Source organism: Accipiter gentilis, chromosome 20 (assembly GCF_929443795.1).
Source record: "Accipiter gentilis chromosome 20, bAccGen1.1, whole genome shotgun sequence".
In the NCBI taxonomy this organism is placed as follows: domain Eukaryota; kingdom Metazoa; phylum Chordata; class Aves; order Accipitriformes; family Accipitridae; genus Astur; species Astur gentilis.
In genome coordinates this window covers 7106086-7133279 of record NC_064899.1, presented here as the reverse complement: position 1 = coordinate 7133279, position 27194 = coordinate 7106086, and the positions used below count along the sequence as shown (strand labels likewise).

At 38.6% G+C, this 27194-nt stretch overlaps 1 protein-coding gene across 2 annotated transcripts in view; it reads left to right on the top strand.

The window, feature by feature from the left end:
* Positions 1 to 27194, top strand: part of CDH12 (cadherin 12) — a 370514-nt gene that overhangs the window by 272627 nt on the left and 70693 nt on the right. For both annotated transcript variants that reach the window (XM_049824048.1, XM_049824047.1), the window contains exon 5: positions 21547 to 21666. In XM_049824048.1, coding sequence (XP_049680005.1) covers positions 21547 to 21666 — 120 coding nt within the window. The remainder of the gene's footprint in view (positions 1 to 21546; positions 21667 to 27194) is intronic.

Here is a 27194-nt window from a genome sequence, read left to right as displayed (position 1 = left end):
AGCCAGGTGTGTGATGCTAACCACTGAAAATACGGTTTAGTAAACTTTATGTAAATTGGCAGTGTTTTAATATATTCTGGATGGCCAATGCAGTTGTGCTTCTGATAGCTTTTTTTTGATATTTCTTTTCTTAAAGGCCATAATCAGGCAATTTGTGCAAAAATAATTATAGTAATTTAAAATATTGCCGTGCCTCAGAAGTACCATCCCCACAGAAAGAGTGACACGAACGCTCCTCGTCTGTTTTAGGGGCAAATCATGTGTCTTGGCTTGAGCATCTACTGCAGGTTGCTCAGGCTAGGCTGGAGAACGCTGCGCTGAGTTCAGGCGCAGGGAGCTCGCAGCCAATGTTCCGGCAACTGGGCTGCGCAAGGTCGGACCTAGAGAAAGTGATAAATGGGGGTATGGAAGTACGTGGATGGGAGCAGCTAAAGGCGTTACGTCTCCTGATTACGGGGTGCAACAGCAGAGACACAGCTGCGCAGCCCGTACCGTTCACCTTGTACCTGCTCTTCACCCTGCTAGCGAACGGCGGTAGGGTGGTGCAGCAGTTGTTTGGCTGGGGTGTAAGACAACATTAAGAAACTAGTATGGACATCAAAAGTCGTTTAACCAAAGCAGCGTGTTGTCTGCCTGGGATAGTTTATGTTGGCAGCGTGGCTTTTTTGCTTTTCCACGGTAGCCAAGCTCTCGTTCATCTCAACGCAGCATGACGTTAAGCTGTATAGACCTAACTGGGTAATGTTAGATACCTTCATTCAGGGGGAGAGGAGGTGGTGGTAGCAAAGCACGTAATCGGTCTGCATCACCGCTTCCACTGTTACTGCTACTGCTGGTGGGGACTATACTCCTAGGGTTTGGAGTTCGGGGCTCTTTAGTGTTTTAACTGACCTGCCATCCCTCTGCTCTGAGAGTATTTAGTACCTCCCACAAATTGCAATAGTGAAAACTTGAAAGCCAGCGTGGGTCTTTATAAATGTAATTATAACTAACGCAATTTTCCCTTTGTATTTTAAATGAAACTGACAAAACATGTACATGTCACTGATCTTAAATGAATGTTAACTCACAAAATCAGAGGAAGGAGAAGAGAATATTCACATTCAGCCTCAGTTATGTCTATATTATTAAATTATCTCTGCTAGTCTGCCTATTATTTTGTGCTCCGAGTCCTTTCTTTTCCTGCCCTTGCTCTCATTCTTATCTTCTTTCCCTAAGAATAAGTTATTTATCTGATTAAATGGTAATTAGTGACTTCAGTGGGGCTGCATGTGTGTAACTGAGAACAGAATTTTGCCTAAAGAATTCTTAAAATCAAATGTGTAATAATAAAAGGAAACTGAAGTGGCGTATGGTTTTTAATATAATGACCTAAAAATCCCAGGAATTGAAAGCAGGCTTTCTGGAACAAAATCCTGTCTCAGCACATGAAGTAAGTGGAGAAAAGGGCACAGCACATGTCATGTTTGGTAGATTGTCGTTTCATATTTACTTTTAATTTGATAAAATTCAGTTTAAAGATTAAAGAGAAAGTAAAAATAGAGTCAAGTGCAGGAGCGAAGAGAAGTATCTTTACATTTAATAAAAAATTAGGTTCATACTCCTATAACTGCTTTGTTCTTTCTAAATTAAACCTTAAAACACATTCACCATGTAACTGTTTTTAATGCAATGTTTAAGTTGTACGGTACTAACTTTATTGGTTAGTGACTGCAGAGGGCTGGGAAAAAAGAAAAGACCTGCATTTAGTTCCTGGATAACATCTGAGGAGACTTGATTTAGTTAGCTGTTTTGCAGGTAGCCAGCTGCTTTATACAGCCGGCAAGTTGAATTCCTATATTGCTCGGGAGGCCGGCGCGGGTGTCACCCGACAAAGCGCACCCAGACGCAGCAGAGGACGGCCGCTGCAGTGGGTGCAGCAGGTCCCACACCATGCCTGCTTGTCACCCCTTGTGCTCTGTTGTCCTGCTGTCTATTTTTCTGTCCCCAGAGTGGCTCTGTAATAAGGTGCTAATAGCTGCCTGTCAGCAGTTCCAGAGCTTCATCCCTGGGAAGGGAATGGGAGTAATTGGGAATTAGATCTAGGTACGTACTGAAGAGAGGGACTTTCCCAGTCTCTTACAGAGGCTTTTCTTTTTTCCTGTGGTAAGAAGAGATGGACGTGTGTCGTTAAATATACTTACACCAAGGTGTGATTTTGTAAGTCTTTCTGATATGCCATATGGTGGCATACCAGTAGCTTGCCACAGATAACTAAATAGCTTTCTCTTCTGTGCACCAAGCAAAATAAAGCAAATGTGCCAACAATCAGTTGTGGAGATGGTTGCAGAAGCTTTGGCTTAACCAAACCCCTGAGCCCAGAGAAACTACAATAAATTATCTAGAGCAGAACCTCTGACTTCATGTTTGGTGCAGAGGAATTGCTTCTGTAGGAAAAAAAACCTTAACTGTATCAAAAGAAAGAAATCTTTAAGTTGCTTGTTTTATTAACATACAATTAAATTAGCTTCATGCAGAATGGAGTGCACTGCATTCACAAAGGTGACGGTGTGCTTTACAGGATTTATGTCGGAGCAAGACCTTCTTTCCTTAGCGCTGCTGCCCCTAAGCAGTGGTATTTCTAATTTTTTTATCTTGTGAAAAACTAATGGTGAACAGCCCTATGTGGTTTAATAAATAGTACAGTGTGCTCAGTTCCTATGTTTCATATATAAGGGACCAGGGATTTTGAAAGCTCATCATTTCATGCTTCTGTTTTCAGACTAAGGCTCAGTTCTGATTAGAAGTGTTTTTCCAGCTAGCATATGACTTACCAAGTAATAATGAGAACACACCTGTAATTTTCAGTTCTTTCCTTTCATGAGCTTGCACATTAGGAAGTCTGTCCTACTGTGACATAGCTTTCTTGCTTGCTATACCAAAAAGGGGATAATTTAATCTTTTCTGTAGCTTCTTATACAGGAGGGCAGAAATTTCTTATTACAAGGGGATGAGAGAACAAAAAGGAGAAATTATTCCATGCTTATTTCAATATTTTCTTGTAATGATAGGAATACAAATGCTTCTTTTAACACATTATAATCAGGAAGTGAAAGGGATGAAAAATAAGACATCATTAGAATGATGTCATTCAAATGGCCACGCATTGTCGAAGCTAAGGAAGAACATAAAGTGTACAAATACTGGGGAAAAAAGACGTTACATAAACATACCGTTTGAGATATCTACTTGCAGTGCTATTGAAGGATGTATCCCTTTAAGTGAGTCCTGCCCCAGATCATCAGTAACGTCTGTCTGGAGTCCTTAGTGTATGTGGTATGCTGTCAGGAGAATTCCTTGGTGGTTTGTGCCACAATCCCTCTAAACACCACTCATTAATCATAGCCAATAACACTCATGCAGTCGAAAAAAGGCAAAAATAGGTAACTTTGATGGTTTTGTTTTGGTCTAAACCATAGAATTTTCTTTTGCTTATTTAAGGAACTCTGAATAAATAGCTGGTTATCTTGACACAAGGGCATCAGTGGACATAAAACAAAGTGTTTCCCAAAGTTACAGTCGGGTTCAGAGTATCATAACGACCATAATATTTTAAGTCAAGCTATCTGACATCTTTCATTCCTTCTATGTTAACAAAAGACTTACTTCAAGGGTGCTCCTGCTTAACCTTTCTTGTGCTGCTACTGTTCTTTAATTAAATGCATTCCCCCAGTGAAAAGGAGGAATAATGAATGCATAAGTCAGCCCTTGCATCACAGTCTAGGAGCAGCAAATAGTTCCATTGAAGGCAAATTTAAAAAAGAAAAAATATTCCTTGAATGCATTCATACTTCCCACAATCTGAGATATGGAGAAGACCCACAGTCAATAAGAGCAAGCATGCTGGAGGTAGAAGTCAGATTCTGTCAAATTTTGGATTAGTGCCATGATACCTCTATTGATTTTTCAACACTGTTGTGGCTCCTGTCATTTTAGTTTGACTTCAGAAGACAAGAGGTGTTCTAGAAGTGTACCAATACAATCCATTGTAGAAACTAGCACTGGGCTGAAAAAAATCACTCAGGTTCAGCAGATTTGGCTTGATCCCAATATACCAAAGAACTAGCACAACTTATCTTTCTTACTAGTTTTATTTTTTTTAATTTAAAATTTGGAATGATTATCAATCTTCCTTTTTCTGACTAGGGAATCATTAGCCTAAAAAAGCTGAGAAACTCTTACAGAATGGTTTTCTAGCAATTGTGTAACTCTCCTTATGCAGTCTTGATGCTGCGTAGTTTGCATATGAAAGCCAGTTACTACCACCATCATTTAAAAACAAAAAAACAATCAACCCAAAATGCCAAGAAACTTGACACAGTGTAAAATCCTACAAATTATAAATGTTACAAGATTTAACATTCTCATCTCAGTAACAGAAGACATATATATGTACACACACACATTTTTATACTATATTCATGCCACAAACCCAATTCGTATGTGCAAAAGTATATATGCAAAAGTAGGATGTCTAAGTCTGGAAGCAAGTTTGACTACATTTGTCTGTAGAAAGGATATTTAGTTTAAGGAAAAATCCATAGAAAAAACAATAAACTGAGAAACGGTTGTGAGGAAGTAAAAGCTGATGTGTTCTGTGAATACACTAGGCAGAGAGCACGCTTATAAAGCTGAGAGTCCTGCCAAAATCCATTAGCGTTGTCCTGAGTAAAGTGCGGGAGACTCCAAGTTTAAATGGGAAAGTCATTTTGAGAAAGAAGGCACTTTGGTTCCTTGGAGGACTGTGCTTACAAGGTGTTCAAGAGCTGTGAAGAAACTGAAACCAGACATTATACGAAGATGCTTATTTTTTTGTCTCAATGTGTAAATTTATTGCATTAAGTAGAGAAAATGCATAGGGCATAGATAAAATGGTAAACAAGCAGATAGCGATTATTAAACAGTGTCTATGAATAAGAACTGGAGAGCTTTCATGGACCAAATTGTGTATCCTGCTAGGAAAATGGCACCATCTGGTGGATCTTCTTTTTGGAAAATTTCTAATGGAAATTGCAAACATAATTTTGAGGCTGTTCCTCTACCATAAAACTGAATATATTGTAAGAAGTGCTAAAACTTAAATAAGAGGAGAAAAAAGGTAATAGTGACTAACAATATAATTGTCACAATTGTCCATTGTGGAAGATTACAGTTATTTCTTGCACAGTAAATGCCATCAGAATATTTAAGAGAACAAAGGAAATTACCCAGAAACTAAAACAGCTTATTAAGTGTTTACTTGAACTATCTATTCAGAGCTATGAGCAGCTAGTGAAGAAATTATTCTATAATTCTATGAAATAAAGTTTTCTGAATACACTAATGGAGTACAGGAAATAAAAATAATACATACATTTTGGGGTTTTCTTTTGATACAAATGCCCTCATTTACTCTTTCATTACAGCACAATTCTGTTGATTTTGGGACTTCTGCAGTAGTAATTGTTGATTTTCAAATACGATGACAGTCATTGCTCAGTGCATTCTGTGGGTTACCAGTGGTGTGGGAGTCTTGCTTAATCAGTCAGTAGCCCCCCTGCAAATAATACGGGTGAGCCTATCCACAGGGGTCTTTGAAGACAGCATATTCTGGCACCTTCTGCCCATCATAATTGCCCTGCTACATTACACTGCCTGTAACCTAACGGGTAACTGGATGAACTGCATGTACTCCCCGAGCTCATTTCTGCCCATGGCACGCAGTCCGTGTCTTACCTTGCCACTGCATGGTGGTCTGTGAGAAGAAAGTTTGGGAACCATTACTTTATGAAAATTAACATCCCTATCATCTACATTATACTGTAGCGGAAAATATTCCAGAAGACTTTTCCAAAAATTTGTGATTATCCTAAATAAACAAATGGCATTCAAGGCAATGTAAAAGAATAAGTATAGCTAAGCAGGATTTTTCTTTGTGTGACCGCAACCGGCAACTGCTGTGTGCTTATGAGTTTTCAGTGAGAAAATACTTAGAATTACTTAAGGACAGTAATTTGCAGCTGCAAAATTCAGTCACTGTTGGGAACCCCAACAGTCCCAAGCATGTAATAGAAACGTATTGAAAGCGACAAAGGAAAATTAATTAGACATTTTTACATAATGGTCAAAGAGTGCATTCCCTCATTCAATGCAGCCTTCGTATGCCTACTGAATTTTAAGAAAACCAGACTGTATTCTGCATTATGTTTAGCTGCAATAACAAAGAAATGAATGAGCCTGGATTCTCCACTGTCTTCCTGTAAATTTCTCCTCAGCTAGCCCCCATTCACATGAATTATTGTTAGTTTTCTTTTTTTTTTTTTACTTTCAATGATAAAAAAAGCATAGAGGCCCATAGAGAAAGTGAAATGAATAAATTAAAAACCAGACAATTAGAAGTGGCCTGACACTGCTTAGATTTCTCATTAAAATTCCATATTGTTTAGCTAGTTGTGACATAGGCTCATTTTTGCCAGCCTCTTGACGTGAAGCCTGTTGCTGGCACTAGGTGCAATGGGGCCAGGAAAAAACTAGTTGTGGAGCAGTGTCAATCATTTGATACACAATACATTTCCAGAAAATACAATCTCACTTTTATTCATGCCATAATTGATTGAAATGTGTCAAAACTAGTTCTTTGGAATATCACTGTAAAATAAAATTAAAAAGTAGATGAAAACAAGCAAAGAAGGCTGGTTAGAGTCGAAGGACGAAAAATGACTGAGCAGCCACATGTCAGCTGCATCCAGAAGCACTGCTTTCTGGGAAGGAGACAGACTATAAAAGAGCTTTTTTTTCTGTGGAGGGAAATCTAGAGAAAGCAGGAGCTGCTTCAGGGACATTTTATCAAGCTGCGCTTGGGCAAGGTTTGAGAGTGGAAGCCCCAGAGGAGAAAGAGGCAGGTGGGAAAGCGAGATGGTTGCAGAAGAACAGGCACAGTAGGGCACGTGGCGGGAGGAACGAGGAGGATAAGCAAATGTAGTTAAGTAAACATGGGAGAGTGCAGAATAGATTGGCTGAATTTGGAGCAGAAACCCACTTTGCTGTGGAGTCTATGAGAATGGGAATAGGAATATGGCAGTCAAAGATTTAGCCCTCTGGAATCTGCGAAAGGTATGAGTCTTCATACCTCCAGCAGCCAAGGAGAAGACCTGCAATCAGTCTGGGTAAAGTAGCACTGTTTTCTAAAGAGGAGGGAATACTTTTAGCAGCTGGATGGAAGACTTGGCATTTTTATTGTTTTGGGTTTGGTTTTGCTATTAGACAGTAAATTCTCATATGACCAGAAGCCTTAATAAGTTTGAGAGGAAAATTGAGAACTTACTGCTTTCAGATGCTGGAAGTTTTAGCACCTCTTCCTGCAGCTGCAATGTGTACTTGCACACACACGTGCTCCACTTCATCTAAAGGGTTTCAGAGTTGTAAAAAAAAAAAAGGAATAAAGTTATTCTGCTGCAACTGGACTACGGTATCATCCTATGTAATATTCAGAATGATCTCATTTGCCATAGGTCTCTAGTAGTTAATAAACCAAAAATGAAGTCTAAAAACAACTGCTGTCTTATGCCTGAGGCTTGTTACTAATTTCATCACCCTGTTGAATAATTTGGATCTCATTTCAGGGATCAGTTAAATTGACAAATGTGATTGTGGCTCTGGGGGAAGAAAATGATGTAAAAAATGTTTAGATTTAGGACATAAATAATAATTTATTAAACGGTGGGGTTTTGTCTCCTCTAGCATCCATGATACAGGTTGAGATACATTTGTAAAATCTTTTGACAGTGGCTTGAGTCAGTTTCAACTGAATTCAGTAAAAGAGCCCTGACTACCATGTTTTTGGAAGTGCTAAAAATCTTCAAGCTGATCTAGTAAGTTAGAGAAATTATTCCTGTAAAAACAGGCATAAATGCTTTAGAATCTAAACAGATCTTTTTTTAAAGGTGCTTAATGTTTAATGTTACTTCTCAAAGGCATACTACTTTGCAAAAGGGACCAAAATATTTGGAAATTGGATTTCTTATATGCATTAATAATGAAATGTATCTGTGACAGGTGACAGGAGGTTTTACATTTTAAGAGTTCCCACGGAGTTCAATCACATATTTTGGATACAGAATGCATTGTCTGCATAGTTAATGACTTGAAGAAAAGAATTTTTGCAGAATCATTCAAGCAATGTTTTGAGTCAATATTTCCACCAGAAAGGCTGCTCAAAATCAATTGATCGCTCACAAAATCAGTTTGAAAAATTTAACTTTTAATCCCATTTCTCTGGATAAGTATCAACATGACAGGAAACATCTGGTTTTACCTTGAGTGATAGAGCTAGGTGGATTTCAAATTTCAAAACAACAGGGATATCTAAATGTCTGGTCCTTTGCTATCCAAGGTAATGAGAGTTTTGTTGCTAATTTTAGGTTGAACGGGATCTCACCCTTCCCAAACAGGGCTTTATAGTGGGAAGTACAGAATAACATGAGCTGAAATATTCTTAATTGGGAAAAAGATAAGGACCATAATTACATTGTGCCAGAAGATACACTCTTCAATGAGCTGTGAGAACAGTTTTGTTTGCCGGTCATGGCTAAAAGGAGTTTTGAGAGTGGAGGTCTGGGCGTTTGATGTACCTCTGACACAGGGAAGAGTGGCACGTGTGTGAATACAGCCTTCAATATCACCTCAAATGCCTTCAATATCACCTCGAATGTCCCCAGGACCGCTGGCTAACTCATTCCCAGTTCTGGTGTAATTCCAGTTTGAAGTTTTGGAGCCACAGCCCACGCAGTCAATAACACAGACTATTCCATGAGGATTCAGACATTTATTTTTAGATACAGGATGAATGAAGATTTAATGGATAAGCGAACACTGTCTGCATTTTAGGGTGGGCAGGTACATTAACTTTTAGAGTGTTGAGATTGAAATCTCAAGTGCCTGAAGTTAAATAGTAAAACTTCAGCACCCGCAATTAGGACACACTGATGAAAACAATACTAATTTTGAAATAGAGTAATCTTACAGTAATAGTCTTCTCTAAGCAGAGGAGGAGGGGGTTTTGTCCCATCCTGCAAACCTCGCTCCTCCCCATATCCTCCATCACGTTTCTTCTTTGCCACAGCAGCAGTTTATGCTGGAATCACAGCACTGCCTTGAGTCTCTCTTAAGAGATTAAAGCTGAGTCACAGAGGACAAGAATGTTACTAAAGGGTTTTTTGTGTTATTGAAGAGTTCGTTCACTTAAGAGCTCAATTCCAGATACCTTAAAACTGTTTGCCAGTTAGCTGATTATACTCATAAAAATGTTTAAGGAAAGGTTTTAACACAGTAGTCCAATTTATGTAGAAGATCAAACTTCTTTCTGTTTCTCTGCTAGCTATGGTCTTATTCCACCTACTATAGATAAATGGCTGTCTTTCAGGCTCACTTGTTAATATTGTTCCGTGTTGCTGAAAACATTTAGATTTTCATTGATCAGGAGTGCTTTTACAGAAGGAACTGAGAAGGAGAAAATGAAAGAAAGAGTGATATTGCATGAGAGTCAGGAAGCTGTCTTAGAAAACAGGCATTTAACCTTGTGAATAATTAAATAAATGAAATGTAAAAGTTTATAAGCAGTCACACGTATGACATTTTCCAGAAAGGTGGGCAGTACAAATTTGAACTTCCTCAGGCCAGAAAAGGCAGCTGAATTGAGAACTCCCACCATATGTGAGCATCTCTTCCACTCCTCATGCCATCCTGGAAACAAAGGCTTTCTTGCTTTTGCCCATTTACCATGCTCAAAACCAAAATGTTTTGCACATTTTGGAATGCTTGAAATTAATTTAAAATCATGTGATTGCTCAAGGTTTTTTTGTTTGTTCCAAAAGCCACACTTTATCTTTCAGTTTTTAACAAGGGAAACAAAAAGAAAATCAGTATTTGTACAGCCATAAGTTACAAGATGCCTTCTAAAATATCATAAAGTATTGTTCCAAATAAGCAATATTTTGTAATTCTGTCAGCTCTTGAGCTCGTCATTTGACTGCTTCTTGACTCTAGTCCATAATTCCTTCAAAGGTATGACTTTAAGGAATTTGAAGAAAGTGAGATACTACTTTATGTGTCTTAGATTGGGATAGTCTGGTGTACTGCCCAATGCTACATTTCCAAATTATGTATATTATTATGTCATGACCAGTGATATAATAGAAGACCTCTCTATTATCACCACACTACGGAGCAGCAAAAATCACCGTGCGTTAAACTGTCTTAGAACAGCAGCTACCGCTGTAAGTGTGAAGGCTTGTGTTTCCATTTTATCATGGAGAATCTAAGAAATAGTGAAATACTTTGTTGACCAACAGTCTGGTATAGCAGTAAGAACAGGACAAGATCTCCCTGTTCCAGTCTTCTGCTTTAGTCACTGTCTTTCCTAATGCCGAGAAAAACTCTGCCTGCAGTATCTTGAAACAGAGGCGCGCTTAGTAAGGCAGAAAAGAGCGAAAGCACGTTTCTGTGACCTTTTGGCAAAGAACGTCCTCCTAGTTATGCCTGGGAAATGCATTCCTCCAGTGAAACAGTGACATTTTCTTTGGCTCACTGGGCTTTCCTCAAGAAAACTGGTTCTAAGTCCCTAGTCTGGCAGCACACAGTCCAGAAATTTGCCTGCTGTGAAGGACGCTTGAGGTTCTGTTTAATAATATTGTATTGTCAAAGCATTATACTGATCCAAATTATGAAGTAAATACAAAATTGGATTTACTGTTCTGATCAATAACAAATCAGACTGGTACACTAGAGGGTTGTAATATTTTAGAAAAAAACCCCAGAATGCAGACACATGAAGACAAGGGAATTGTCACACTAATATAAGATATTTGAGACAGGAGAGTCACGCTCACAGCTAATTTTAAGTGGGTATATTTAACACTTCCATATGTTTAATATGACCTTGTGGTTTGAATTTCTTCTCTCTCCTAATCACTAAAATATTCTATTTTCAGTGCTATGAAATTGGCTAAATATGTAAAGTAGTATTACCATAATATTTTCTGTCTTCAGTTGAAATTTTATAGACTTTTGCTAATTAAGTTGCAAATGTTCCTTTTGTGAAATAATAATGATGCTTATGTATTGTTGTGGTAGTACCTAAAGGCTCTGAAAAGGATTGAAGTATTACTCCTGATGCTATACAAAGAAAGACTGCTACTACGCAGTAGTATGATGCAGTAGAACCAGATCTGTGTGATGAAAGAGTGAGCGCTGAGAACCTGGCTTCCAGAATATATCTGCTCTCGTGGTTTCAGATAAATTCTCATCTGACCCCTTGGACTGAATACCTACCTATTAACAGCTGCACTGCATCAAGTGCACACCTACAGCATAACTTCCAGCTTCGCTTCACCCCAAAATAATCCAGTTTGCACACATAAAGAGTGTTTCATATATTAACCAGAGCGTAGTAATTGGGAACAATTGAAAGATTTGCTTCAAAAGTGCACTCCTGAACCAAATTAAAGCGTTAACAGAGGCACTTCTATCATAGGCACAAAAGTAACGACTTAGTAATACTCTGAGGGGAGGGATGTCTGTCTATACAGTGCACGGAATTGCAAAGCCAGGGTTAGGAGGGATCTCAAATTCACTTAATGCAGTTCCATGAGGATCAACCACACATACGTCATTCCTAATGAACGTTTAATCTGTTCTCAAGAACTTCCAAAGATAGTAAGACTACAATCCCTCTAGTAAAACAATAAAATAAAATTACTTATGTGCTTACCACTAGCAGTAGGGCTCTCTTTGCAGCCTGACCACCCTTGATGTGGATGCCTGCACTGTTTGCTGCTGCCAGCTGTTTGGTCCACCTCTCTCTCAGCAGTTTCTGCTGCAAGGATCATTCAGCTGCTAGTGCAAAGTCCCCTGAACTGCTGCAAATTATTAAGGAAATCCGAAGTTGACCTCCGTTTGTACCTTTATAAGTGGCTGGGTCATTCCTACACCAGGGATGGGATTTCCGAGAGGGAAGAGGAAGCCCAGATGAGGAGAAGAGTCACTACAGTCAGCCCTGTGCAAGCTGTCTCTGTTCATCCATCAAAAACCTCTGTCTCCCTTGCTGTGTGTACGGTTCATTACTCCTTACCCTCTTCCTGTAGAAAGGGAAGTTAGTTCATTAGCTTTGTTTTAGGAAGGCCCAACTATTGTGGTAAAAGGTAGGAGATGTTTGGAAAGGATATGATGGCCTGCGTTTCAGGGTTTAAATCAATCACTGCTCCGAATCAGACCAGGACGTACACAGGGCCTTGTTATCCTGAGTGTTTTCAACCGAGGGATTTCTTCCACCTTTTTTTCTGAAATACCGTTTGTGGTGGAGGCTTAACCTGATGTCGCTTGGAGTAACAATGCCTCTTTTACTGTTTTCCTTATTCTTGCAAATGAGTTTGCGCCAGGGGAGCCTTTTGTTGGGCCTGAGGCCATCCATGCCATTCCAAGTTCTGAAGCCCCTATAGTCAGACCTCATCATGGCTATGTGGGGTTACTGTCCCCTATCACCGTGGGAGGTTAATGTAGTTGGATGTTGATGCAGGCAGCTATGTAGAATAGTATAGATATTATGAATTAAGTCACTGAATGGATCAGATGACATTTTAAATTTTAATGCAAATATATAGAGTAAATCTCTATGGATTCTCCAGTACTTTGATCTTGAAGTAGCAGGAGAGTCTTCAAAGCAATATTCCGATAAAATAATTAAAGAAAAACCAGCACCTTTCATAGAATATCACATTGCATAGTAGACTCTGTAAAGTCACTGTTGTGTTCCGAGGTTATTTTTGCATGTTTTCATGTCTCTGCCTAATCCAAGGTTGCCCTTAGGAGATTTTTACATTTTAAGTAGGAGAAAAGATCTAAAGATAAATACAAAAAACCGTGAAGGAAAAAAATGTTCATGAAGACTGCTCTGCATCCTTCTTGAGAGATTTAGCCACAACACTTTAAGTAGGTAGGAAGAGATGTGATGGAGACGAAACAAACTTTAAAAGTTCTTAGTCATTAGCCTCTCCAAATCGCTTTTCCTTGAAATGTCACCAGTTCAGTATGAAATTTGGTTATCAAAATCTGATCCTAAGTGCATGACTCTATGAAAATATAACTGGCCAAAAGGTCCTGATAAACTTCTTTCTGTCATTCAAAACTTAAAAGATTGTTTTCATCAAATTCTGATGTAGAAATGAACTTTATTCAGGTAAAGATGCCTGGGTGAACATGGAATTAAATCATTTCTAACCAGGTCCAACATCTGGTAAAAAGAAATTAAACAAACCAGCCTCCATATACCACCCGAACATCTACTGAAAATCAAAACAAAGTCCCTTTAACTGACATTCAGTATGAATGACATTTATTTCACACTAATTTTTTCTTGTGTCCTGTGTAAAGCTCAAGTTTTCTTATTACTACATTCTGAATAAATCATTTGACATTTGAAGAATTGGTGTGTGAAACTCCAGCTCATGAAAACTTAAAACAGTAAAATAGTGGAGGTACACTATGACATGCTTTCTTCTGAATTCTTTGTGTGATGTCCACCATTCTTGGCATACTTTTTTTTTTTTTTTTTTTGAGTGGGTAAGGAGGAGTGTCACAATTTCAAGACCTTTGCCACACCTTAAGAATCTCCAGGAGCTCTTTCATGAGAAAGGTGAACATTGTATCCTGGATTGCTTAAAAACGCTTCTTGTCCTGGTACTCTTTCATCTGGCACTAGAAGGATGGTAAGTTGTTGAAAGTCACGCACCTCATACTAACAGGTGCTGTACAGCTAAACGTCATGACAACCATCAAGTTGCATTAGCATTCAAAAGCTAAGAATTCACTTTCCTCACTCAAACTGAGCTTGATACTTAGCCTTTTCTTCGAACATTTGCATCGGAAAAATATTTTGATCACACTGAAACCACTTTACAGATTCATAAATGAAGAGCTACTCTGTGCTATTATTCTGGGGTTGACTCTTTTTTCCTCAAACCCTTAAGATTTCAGTGCATCAGGTGTGGTGAACATCTATTATTTCACAATTCCATTGGAGAAAATATTTACTTCTCTGGCACATCTAATTTCATACAGTTTTTTTGGCGAAATTCTCTGGTTCAGACATAGCATTTGATATCAGAAAGGTTCTTTCTTTTAACACAGCTTACACCACCTCCCTGCAAAACATAAACTAAACCAACAAAAGCATGCTTTTATCAGCACAGAGACGCCTACAGTAGGGGTTTTGTCAGCATAGCTATCGTGATTAGAGGGTGTGCTGATTATTTTTATCTCCCACATCCTAGCCACGATGGGTATACTGGCAAAAGTAAGTCCCTGTTGAGTCATGGCCTGAAACGTTATCAAGTTGCCAAGATGATAAAAGCAAAAGTCAAAGCTAAGTTTTTCTATTTGTTAAATTTCATATATGTGAGAGGAACTTCTGTCATATTGGTAAGAGGAAAGCAATCCCCAGACTTGAAAACAGAAAGGAAAAATCACTCTCAAGAGATGTATTTCTCAAATGGATGGATATTAAGCTTAGTATTTGCTAATTGGTTCTTGTGCTGCTGCTCTTGTGCATTATTTCCAGCAGTTACTTTACCAGGCTACTCCGTTATGTGCGTATTGGGTATAGGCTATTAGCTGCTATTTCAAGCTCCTCGTTTTCTTCAGAAGTGCAACCTCTGTAAACATTATCACAGCCTTGGGACTGTGTAAGCAGCTGGATGTCTTTATAAATAAATAAATAGCCTAAATTAATAAAAATAAATAAATTAAATAAACAGTCAATGCTAACAGAGTCATTATTAGCTTAGCCAGATTGTGTGCCCTTAGTGGCTTAACTCTGGCCGACCCCAACAGATGAGGGTAGGAAAAAAAAGGGAAAAGAAAATAATTGCTTTGCTGATTTCCAAGCTAAATAATTACCTAAAAACCCCACAGCTGTAGGTTTCCCCTGCTTACCCTCATCATCCATGAGGGAGACAGGGACAGCCAGGAGAAAAGGGCCTATTAATTAATTTTCAAGAAAGATTTTGAGAGGCAAAAACATTGTGGGCAATGAAATGAGCTGAGTCTTTCTAAAACCTTAGTTCTACTTTATAAAGCACTTACAGCGTAAGGAAGAAGAAAAGAAAAATCTTTTTCCTTCACCATGTCATGTCTTCCAAGTTGCCAGGGGAAAAACCTCAACACTGTTTTTCAGATGAAATCAGAGTGTGTATGTGGTTCAGCTTAACAAAGCCAGCTTCCATACCCCCTGGATTGTTGCCACTGTAAATCAAATGTTATTCTAGAGATACTAGAAATATGTTTGATTATGCACTAAATGCTGAGACTTGCAACAGCTGCTTTTAGCTACCAGCACAGCAAATGTATTAGCAAAAAGCTGCCATTCTTCATCAGTTACAACAGGAAATGGCAGCATTGCTTTTGTGGACATGGCTGCTTCTGACAGCTGAGAGAAAAAAATATATATGTTCAGTGTGATGTCTGGAATGCAAAACAGGAGAAAAGTGTGCTTCCCTGATTGTGTCTAGTATTCAAGATATTGATGGAGCCAGCAAGTTTGTGTTATTATCAGGGCTGCACAGCCATGAATACATAAACTGGAAACTGGCTTTTCCAAGTAAAATATGCCTTCCTCACGTTACTTTTGTGGGAGTCAGCTTCGGGAGTATATCTTCAAAACATATTATTGGTAATTTCTTCTATAAAAGATAAGTCCCAGAAGGGCAATGTCAGCATCTCTCTTTACAGATGCACATGTTCTCCCAGTACTGGAGCTTTGCTACTAGTAGCAGGTCAGGAGAATATTTATTGAGACAGGAGATCTCCTGATCTGAATTGCAATGTAGTGCTGCAGTGAGTCATAAATTCACTTTTCCTTTTTTTTCCTCTCTAAAAAAAAAGAAAACACAAGAAAGGTAGATGTTGATTAGGTTTTTACTTGAATTCTGAAAAGAGGATGGACATTGTTTGGGTTGCCAAGGTGCTATTCTTGGAATTGTTTAGGAAGAATATTGTGCGAAGTAGTGAGTTTCTATGCCAGCAGCTAAGCCTCTCCTTCCTCCTGCCCATATAAAAAATGTTTGCACAATTGTCTGATTTCTTTCAAAAGTACTAGGCAGGCCCAGCAGAATGACAAAACCACAAACTCATACATGTGGTAGGGGAGAGGTTGTACAGCAAGATGATGACAACTCTTCTAACTCTAAAAAAAAAAACATGTTGGGGGGGGGGGCGGAGAGGGAAGAAAAGAAAAAGAAAACTTAAAGCAGAAGATCTGCTGTTTGATCTTTAGTCACCATGAGTAGATGCAACTACCTTGATAGTCCATTACAAAAAGTAAATTCTATGAAAATGCACATCCAATGTCTCATACTCATTTCCTCCTAACAAAAGACAGGAAAAAAAGGGTGAACAAGATAAATGGTAAAATCACAGCCCTGGACTTCAGAAGAGGAAGCTTGAGTTTGTTCAGGAGTGTGCTTGGCAGGATTCCACAGGAGCATCCGAAGAGGTTGTGGGATTGCTGTCATTGGAGGTATTCAAAATGCCTGGACAAGGGCCTGAGCGACCTGCTCTGACTGAACCTCTGATCTTCATGGAGTGGAGAGAGGCTCCAGCCTCTGTTCTGTGGAACGCTTACAATATGCTGAAGTCCTGCTCTCACTTGCAGTATCCTTTCCCTTCTCAGTTACCCCCAAACCTTACTGCTCCCATCCAGCCCTCTCTTGCCTCTTCAAAGCCTCAAAGCAGGTCCCCCTCACTTTCTCTGGAAAATAACACACTGCCAGTACTTAACTTGGTTTTGGCATTTATTACCAAACTTATTGGGATTTGCATGCCTAGTGAAAGCTGATCTTAATGAGAAAAGACTTGACATATTGCCATCTCCTTTTTTCTTCATCTTTGCAATTCTATTGACTGTCCATTATTTTTGCAGGAAACATGTCTAAATAAGTCTGTTGTCTTACTCTCCTAGCCTTGAATCCTCTCATTTTCCTCTACAGTGAAATAACTAATTTATCTAGTCCCAGTTGAGTTTTGTGAATTCTTGATCATGCCCTTCAGTTCAATGAAGTAAACATAAGAAATTAAAATTTCTTGCTTGTTTTTTTTTTGGAAGCCAACAATAGCTCCACAGCCAGCAAGATACCCCACCTACGCATTGGTGATGGCAAAACTTACTTCTAGGTTGAAAGGGTACAAAAGGTCAATATTTTAGTCTTTTATAAGAACAAATCGGGGGCGGGGGATCAATAAATTAAATGTTCTGTTTTGAAATTGGGGATGGTCTGAATTTTGGAGTAATTTTTTTAATAAATTCTGACTGGTCATTCGTAAGCAATTTGAAAATATCAAACTGGGTGTATTAGTGTTGAAATTTCTAGTACTCTTTGGATGGGAAGAAATTTAATCTTCTTTGAGAGGTTCTTCTGATTTTGCCAAAGTAGCATTTTTTCTAATGAAAGACTGTCAGAAAAAAAATGGTAATAGTTCTAGAAGTCAAATCCTTATTTCATAAACATTCTTATTATGGTATAAACTCAGGCTTCCTGTAGATCCCTCCAGTCATTCTAATATAAACTATGAGGCTTTTTTAGGGCTATTTTAGTCAGTTTGTCCAACGAGTTAGAGATGTTGGGCCCCATTCTATTTGCAGTTGTTGCTGGATTGCCTTTGGACTTCAGCTAGAGTAAAATACAGGCCTGTATGCTTGCTGTGATTAAAACAACTATTTACAATATGTTAGTCCTCAATATTGTCTTCATTAGAATTCCATACCATTTCCTTGAGCTGTGTGAATGGTTTAGCATTATTTTTCTTCTCTTTTTAAAACATAAATAAATCCTTAAGCACGTCATTCCGTTCTCTGCATTTTATAATGCCTTACATCAAATATTTGTTGATTGCACATGAAAAATTAAAAAAAAAAAAAGTCTTTTTAAATGCTGACTATCATATAAGGTATTTCCGAACAACAAAAAATACTGTATTATTTTTGTTCATTTGATTACTTGATGTAGTAATGTAAGTACATATTTTAATTAAAATGTCATGAGCTATAGTAAATATGATCCTCCATCACTACCTTTGTGCATTAAAGATTTACAGCTGTAGTGCCCTGTATTATTGCCTGGAAAAAAATAATTAGATTTTAGAGTCTACTTTTAAAAATATATTGGTTTTATTCTTTGCAATAAAGTAGAAAGCTTGTTAGATACAACGAGCAATGCTTGATAATACCGAAGGGATGAGAAACCAATTTCAAAAAACCTGTTTAGAACATTAGATAATGTATTTAAGTTAGTAAATGACGGGAGGCACATTAAAAAAGCATGCCTGACCTCTCATAAAAATATAAGCTTTACATATTATCTGTTTGTTGTAAAAGATATGACAGATGAATTAATACATTGGAAACTGCTGTCACTGTGAAATGGATTATTTTTCATATTCAGTGTCTGCTATTTATCAGGCTAAAACATGACTTTGAATGTCTGCCTTAATAAATTGTCCTCCTGAGGTGATGGGCAGTGCTCTGTGTGACAGGTCTGCTGTTTCTATCAGATAGTCTCAAGTGTTCGAGAGATCTTTGGTATGGTGTTTGCAGGTTCTCTGCTGATAACCTGTGAGAAGGCGGGTGTTGTGGCTAGCCTTCCAGAAACATTAGATTTTTAAATCCTAACCTTTGGTAGGTCCTCTCAGTGGTCAGCATTTCAGAAAATAAGCACACTTAGAAAGAAGCTTAACTTTCTGCCCTTGCGTTTGTGAATCTTGGTCTGCCTGTCCTGTTCTCTTATGGAGAATGTCGCTCCCTTCAAGGTGGAAGGCAAAGGTCTTGGCAACATGATGATAAAATTTTGCCAGTTTGTACTCTGAAGGCAAACTAGAATCAGCTGCCTTAAGTAGCAACCAGTGTGTGGCATCAGAAACACGAGTCCTGGCCCAAGGGGAGACTTGGGACTGTGTGACAGCATTGCCTTTTTTTGGCAAAAGTGCAGGCTGTTGTGCTAAACCAGTCCTGAAGCAGCACACTTGTCAGCCAGAGCACTCGGTCACCCAGTTCAGACCTCAGCGTCTGGGAGTCTGATGCTTTGCTCTAGCACTTCAGAGAGGAGCAAAAGTCACCAGCCTAAAGTCAGAACACAGTGGAAGACTGAACAATTTGGAAAGAAGGCAGCAGCTATGTTAAAAAGTAGCATTTCTTTTCAGTAGAAAAAGCAGACTGAATTTTTCAGGTTGAAAAGATAGTGAGATACCGTAGCAATGAAGACAATTGTGTGTATACTGGGAAGGCATGTTGCATTGTACAGTGAGTGAACATGACATGTTTTGTCAATGTAATTGCTCCAAAAGGAACAGATCTTGCTTTTTCTTCAACAACAGGAAGGGCCCCAAGGTGGCACGTACAGTGAACGTGTGGTTTTTCAAGGGAAGAGGGGGAAATTTCAAAGCTACCATTTCCTTCTCCATCTTGGTCACTGGAGTAGAACTAAGTTATTGCTGCGGCTCCTTGAATTTCTGGAGCAGAAAACAGGGCTGAAAGTGGGAGATCCTATTACAAAGGTATTCCTTACGGACAGGAACAGGTGAAAGCCATCAAATGCTCTACAGGTATTGGATAGCTTCTGTCTGTCATTCCAGTAGGAAAATGTATTCCTCCAGCTGGGCTTGAGTGAGCTATTTAATGTATAGTCAGTTACGGTTATGTGTTACGTAAAGAAAGGCACAAGTGTTTGAGTAGGCACTGCTTCCACAATTGTTATACTGAACCTGGACTTCGGTCTTCCCTAACTCCTATCATTCTTCACCCTTCACATCCAGAAAATCAAGAGAGTAACCTCAGGTTTTTAGTTAACTGAATCCATCTCAGTTGTTTATTTTCATTCCTTTATTCATTGCTAATAATTTCTTTCTTTTAGAAGTTGATCTTAATGGAACGCTCCGTCAGCTTAAAAACACAATCAGCCTATTGACTTCAAAAAGCGATTGTTAGTCAAATAACACTTATATTTCTGTGTCTTCTTCAGGAGATAGAAAGAATATCTGTGGAATAATTTTCATTCTCTGTTGTTCAATCAACAACTGTAACAGGAGCAGTCTTGTATGACAAGCCATCACTCAGCAAGTATTTTTACAATGTTAATTGTAAAAAGCCCTTCCGCACCACTGTCAGTCCTTATACGGAAAGATGCTGCGGGAGCGGGGACTGAAAAAAAAATCCTTCAAACAGCTACTTCTGCTATCAGTTACTTTCCTGTCTGTCTCGCAGCACCTTTCACGTGGAGCATCTCTCAGTGAGGCACTCCCACAAATAAACTTCGACAAGTCCATTAAGGTTAATTTTAGATTGTGAACATCCTTTGAAACTTGCCAGTTTTCATTACAGAAAAGTAGCAGTCTTGAAGTGCTTGCAGTATTCCATGGATATTCTTGAGAAAATGTCAGATGGCCTCCAAATGCAGAACACTTCTTAAAGCAAAAACAGTGGGGATAACCCTCCTCCCTGGGCTGGTTCTCATGTCGGTTGTCTTAAGCCTCACTCACTCCAAATCAGCATTGCAAATTCCAACACTCATTTGCACAGAAGATCATAGGAAACTATTAATTCTTCAAAGCTGATGGGAAAGCCTAACTACGTGGCCGTTTGTTTTGCTGAAGGCTATAGTTTGAACACTATTTTCATTATGAGGTAGTGGGGGAGTGCAGGTAAATTGCTTAGCTACCAGCAGGAGGGACAAGATACTTCTACAAGACTATTGCCATTTACAGTGAGTTTTCTGTCTTCATGTGCATTTCTTTTGCTCCATGGGTCCCCTTTAAGTCAGAATGTAAGGCAAACTGCACTAGGTCTGGTCTATAACCATGGCTGAAAATAGTGTCAAAAGGAGGTTCTTCTGCAGTACTTCTGTTTCCTACTGAGCTGTATTGGTAAGGCAAGAAGATTCAAGTTTAGATTTTGAAGACAACTGGCTGAACCAAACACCTAATTTCATTCTACAACAGGAATCTGAATTCCACCTTTAGAAGACTGCAGTGTAGTTTTTAAAGGTACTTAGAGTTTGGTTTGCCGGCAGATTCAGGAGTTGCTTGATGAAACACTTGTTTTAAAGGCAATTCACATATTTTACTTCCACTGTTGTCTAACTTTTCACAAAACTGTGGAGTATACTCCTTTTTCAAAATCCACTGTTGTGGTTCCCCAGACCTCCATCCTCTATGTGTTGGGTAAAAAGTTTTTGTAAATAATGCATGCATCATAAACTGTTTATAAATATCTTCTGATGGTGGGCTGCTTCCCCTTTCCTTGCCATTATGCCTCAGCTGTTACCTAGGTGGTTGCTAACATGGAGATGAAGAATTGGCTGTTTTATTCTCGCCTTGTTTCCAGTCGAAGAAGAATTACAATAGAATCCACTAGCAACAGGTCTAACGTGTCTGAAATATCCCTGATTACTGCTCTATACTGAAAATGTGATTACCTGTGTTTCTTTGCAGGAGCGTATGTGCTACAAGTAAAGGCAACAGATGCTGATGATCCTACTTACGGAAACAGTGCTAGAGTGGTTTACAGCATTCTTCAGGGGCAGCCATATTTCTCCATTGATCCGAAGACAGGTAAATAGTTTAGCAGCAACAGTGGAAGATTTAAAGTTTAGATTTTGATTCATGTGGGCAGTATCAGTGAATAAATATGGACTGGGCAGATATGGCCAAAAGCCAGTAGAGTAACTTTGCACATGATTCAGTTTTGAGTATTCACTAGTTTTTGAATAAATTATAATCTGTTGTAGAAATAAAAGAAACATGCTCCTCCAATCAGTCCTGGAATATCTAAAATATCTAAAATACATTGAACAATGGTTTTTTTATGCTTTACCATTTCTCTATAGCTAAAGTTTTATCAGCTACATGCATTCTGTTTTGGGTTTTTTTTTTCCTGATGATTCAGTTTTGTATCTTGGGTCTACATTCTTTTTTCTTAGCATTTTTACTTGCTGAACTTACAGTCAGAAATTCTCTAGCAATGATTGTTTTGCTATATAGAGCTAATTTGAGACTGTGGAACAGCTAATCATCTTTTGCCCTCCTCTTTTCCTGGGGCATAGTATGTTTGTCTGGGGTTACTGGATGTGTGAGTAGAAAAGGATGATACCTTTAAAGAGACTGAAGTATTTGGGAGGTTGGTAGACATGTTAATTAGGTATCTTGTCCTATACTTCTAAATGTCATTCTTGTTTCTATATTTAGTAATTCAGTTAAGGAGCCAATAACCTACATGGTAAATGCCATGCATTGTGTCATCCTGAATGTGTTACAGAGATAGTTGTCCATATGCCCCTTTCAGCAAATAGTTTCTCCTTCCAGTGGAGCTGTACTTGAATGTCAGTTTGTGTGTTAAAAAGCCTTTATCTCTGATCAATAGTTTGGCAGTGAGAGCCTCATAAGGCTGTTAGTGCACTGTCTCCAGTGGGCACATACCTTTGTCACATGCTCCATTTAGCGGGAGATCATATGGCAATTTTCAGTGAGCAATTTTACTTTTCGAACTGAAATGGGACTTCTTCAAGTGTCTGGGGAAAAAGAAGTATTTACTTTTATACCTATTTTTTTAGTTCAGTCTTGTAAAGAATGAGGAGGAGTTTAATGGCAAGAAAAACCTTTACTGGAGCCACAATTGGAGTTCTAGTACAAGTTTCCCAAGAAAAAAAAAATTAATAGTTGTTAGTACTTGAAGAAGAACTTTTTTCCCCATGGCACTTTGAAGTGCTGTATCATATGGTCTCATCTATTACTCAGTAGTGAGTAGCGAGTGGATCATAGGTGATGGCCTGCACCGTACTAGCCCTGGAACATCATACAAACCCAGTGTTTGCACATCTGTATATCAATATCTAATGAGTTATTCAAGTGGGCCTTGGTGGTAAAAGAATGGACGCAGCTGTAAAGGAAGATTCATGAAACAGCTAGCCTAGCATAGCTTAAAATCCTATACCAGAAAAAAGCATATAGACTGATGCTTCTATGAGCAACAGTAATGTGCTGTAACCTGGCTTACATTAGAAAGGTCACAATACGAGAGTTACCTGTGTGTCTAACAATGACTGTAGAGATAGACAGTATGTGAATAATAATGCACAGGACCATGCTTAATGATTTGCTGTAAAATCCAGGAGTCTTGGGGAGCACTACAGGTCTGGCATTTCCCATTCCTTATTTTATAACTGAGGAGATGATACAGTAGTTTTTCACTGCAGAGTTTTACTGGCAGACACCTGCCTTGGGTGTTTTTGACATGAAAGGGGAAGAAAGCCATTTGGGTACAAAGTGACAGACAAACTCAGAAGTGCTGGCAGATAGATAAGCATTTTTGGGGTTGCTGTTGTTGGCTTTTTTTGCTGTCTCTCGCATTCTGATGACAATTTTGAGACATTCCCTTGTAGTTATTTAAAGAACTTAAGAACATCCATACTAGGTCAGAGCAAAGGTCCATGCTGCCCTGTGTCATGTTTCCAAAAGTGATGGCCTGCTCAGCTGTAGTGAAGGATAAAAGAAATGTTTAGTGATGCACCCCCTGAATACTCTTCTAGTCTTCAACAACTTGTTCATACGAAGTTCCTGGGCGATTAGCAGTGTCCATGTGACTAAAACTCTGAAAGGATTTCACCTCCATAACTTGTCCACTTCCCAGTAGAGTTGACTTGTCCAGGAGCATAGTATCTGCGCATCCAGTGAGTAAATATTCCACAGCAAAAGGTTCTTTGGGTGAAGACTCAGGTCCTCTTGCTTTTTTGAAATGCAACACCTCTTAACTTATTTCATACCTCACACTTATATTGCACGAGGCAGTGAGCAGTTAATTCCTATTTATTAGTTCCCCATGACCTTATAGACCCATATTCTCCTCCAGTTCCCTTTTTTCTAGATTGAAGACTTCTTCAAACAGAAGCCATTCTGTAACACTGATTATCCTTCTCATCCTTCTCGGGATGAGAAAGAGCACACAGTATTCAAGAAGGAAGCTCATATAGATATATAAAATGGTTTAATTATAACACTTCTGTTCTTTATTCCTTTCCAAACAGTTCCAAACATTCTGTGTACTTTTTAGCTTCTACCACACAAAAGCTGATATGTTTGTGGAAATTTCTATTACTACCTTAAGATCTGTTGTGGTTTAACCCCAGCCAGCAACTAAGCACCACGCAGCTGCTCACTCACTCCCCCCACCCAGTGGGATGGGGGAGAAAATCAGGAAAAGAAGTAAAACTCATGGGCTGAGATAAGAACGGTTTAATAGAACAGAAAAGAAGAAACTAATAATGATAACGATAACACTAATAAAATGACAACAGCAATAATAAAAGTATTGGAATGTACAAATGATGCGCAGGGCAATTGCTCACCACCCGCCGACCGACACCCAGCTAGTCCCCGAGCGGCGATTCCCTGCCCCCACTTCCCAGTTCCTATACTGGATGGGACGTCCCATGGTCTGGAATACCCCGTTGGCCAGTTTGGGTCAGCTGCCCTATCTGTGTCCTGTGCCAACTTCTTGCGCCCCTCCAGCCTTTTCGCTGGCTGGGCGTGAGAAGCTGAAAAATCCTTGACTTTAGTCTAAACGCTACTGAGCAATAACTGAAAACATCCGTGTTATCAACGTTCTTCGCATACTGAACTCAAAACGTAGCACCGTACCAGCTACTGGGAAGACAGTTAACTCCATCCCAGCTGAAACCAGGACAAGATCGCATCGCAAAGCAGTAATGGTGAAACCACTGACCATAACTTTGTATATGAAAGAAGGATTGTGTTTGGCATGCACATGACTTTACGCATAACTCCTTTCTCAAATCACTCCTGATAGGTGATAAACATTTGCTCTGATATGAATGTAGTACACTTGAAGAGTTTTTAACCTTTATGGGTCTGAATGTCACAGCTGCCCCTTTACTCCTCTTCTTTACTGACCTAATTTTTTGCAGTGCTTTGCTGGAGGTAAGCAAACTCTGGAAGCAGGAGAGTTAGCTTTTATTGCTCTTGCAGGAAGGTTAAATGCAGTCCCCGCTGGAAAGCAGCTGTTGGACTGGCACATTTTAAGGCCTCAATTCTTATACGTGGGGGTTACTTCTTGATGCTATGAAATTGCTCTTCTGATTTTAATGTGAGTTTTCTTTAACATGGAGCAATTCTCTTAAGAGAGATAACCTCACTTATCTTTCCTCTGTATGTTCTGTTCTTTTACTAAAATGTCCTTTTGACAAACTTCTTTCCACCCAAACTTCTGATATGTTTATGAGGTCAATATTCTTATTTATGGCTAGATGTCTCCAATTTTTTCTTAGTCCCGGTATTCTAGTCCATATTCTGACCTCAGTTATATTCTTGAAATCCAAATTGGTGTCAGCAGGAGTATTGATGTTAATATTTATTCAGGAGGTTTTTCACGGAACCTGGATTTTCTCTTCCACATAAGTGGATCATCTCCTGTTGAATTATGGCTCAATAAATTTGCGGAGTGTATCTTCTGGCCCAGGTCCCATACATACTATTTTCAATTTTCAGCAGCCTCATCGAGACCATACTTTCTGCACATTTGATATTGATGACATTTGCAAAGAAAAAAAAATCGAAGTTATTCAGTTCTGGACCTGAACAATCTTTACTGCAAAATCTTAAGGTAGAAGGATTTAAAAACACTCAGAACACCATTACATGCACATAAGGACTCTACATTATAATAGGCCTTTGATTTAAAGTTTGGGTATTCCTTGTCAAGCTGAAGCTGGAATACCAAAATTTGTAGTGCTTTGTTTCCCATGGATTTTTATCTCCATTTTAGTTTTCTGTTTTCCTGGTCAGAAAATTTTAAATCACCTTTGTCCTGTCCATATGAACTTCTGATTTTGGTGGAAATAGTATTTTTCAGGTTTTTTTCTATGCTTTTGAAATAGAGTCGGTAGAAAAGGAAGAACTGCTTATGAACTGCTAGACATGGAAATTAGTCTCATTGATTTTTTTTTTTGCTGGAGACAAAGGTTTTTTTCGGAAAAATATATGGAATGACCTTGTACTTCCAGACAGGAACAAACAGTGGGGGATTGGGAACGTTACTACTAGAGTGATAGCCAATCCTTCATTTTGTGAAGACCATCTGGAATATTTCTAACTGAGAAAGCTACTCAGTTCTACCTAAAACAGGTATAACAATCAGATGAACTGCATCTCCTGCTCACAACCTACTATCTGCCCATTTTCCCGTTTTCTACTTACTTTGTTTTGCTAGTATAACAAGGGAAGTCTTTAATTCTCAGAGCTCTTTTCTCCGTGAAATGAGCATACCAAGAATGTTGTAAAATACTGTGGAACATATAGTCTCCACAATGTAAAAGTACGGATTAAGAGACTCAAGAGGAAGCCTAGTAATGTTCATTCTATTTACAAAAAGATTTTCTCATAAATCTCACATGAATATGAACAAATTTTTACAGTTTTACAGTTCAAGATTTCTGTCTGGAACAAACAAAACATTGAACACCACTGTTTTCAAAAGCTCAAAAGGATAGTGTTGCAGTATCTAAATGTTCTTAAGTATTTGCTAGTGATATTCCAGATCTATGCAGTACAATATATGCCATGCTGAGGTAGAAAATAGTAGGTATTATTAAAGTTGTCATTATCATAATCGGTGTTACAAGTAGAGAGAAAGGAAATTGTTACACAATTCAATTCAATGGGAATTTTTAAGAGGTTCCAGAAATAGCAGATTTAGGTCAAAGTTATTTCTAGACTCTGAACAAGTACTATAAGTGAACAGTTCCTAACTGTGTTAACACAGCAGTGGTTAGTTGCTGTAAAGATAAGAATGACCCTTAAAGCTTGTTTCTTATCATTCCAGACGCATTATAACACCAGGGGGAAAAGGCTGCTTTTAAACCCAAATAGTTTAATACTAGAAAATAATATTTTCTAAAACAATAATAACTTAGAGCAGAAGCATGCTTCTAGTTGCTTTATTTTTCAGTTGTGCACGTGATCTGCACCAATCTGCACCTAGCCATTTTCTGAAAACTATTGCTGAATATATAGCATTTTGCAATGTAATATGGATTTGTAAAATTTTGGCAGAAATGTGTTTTTTCCTA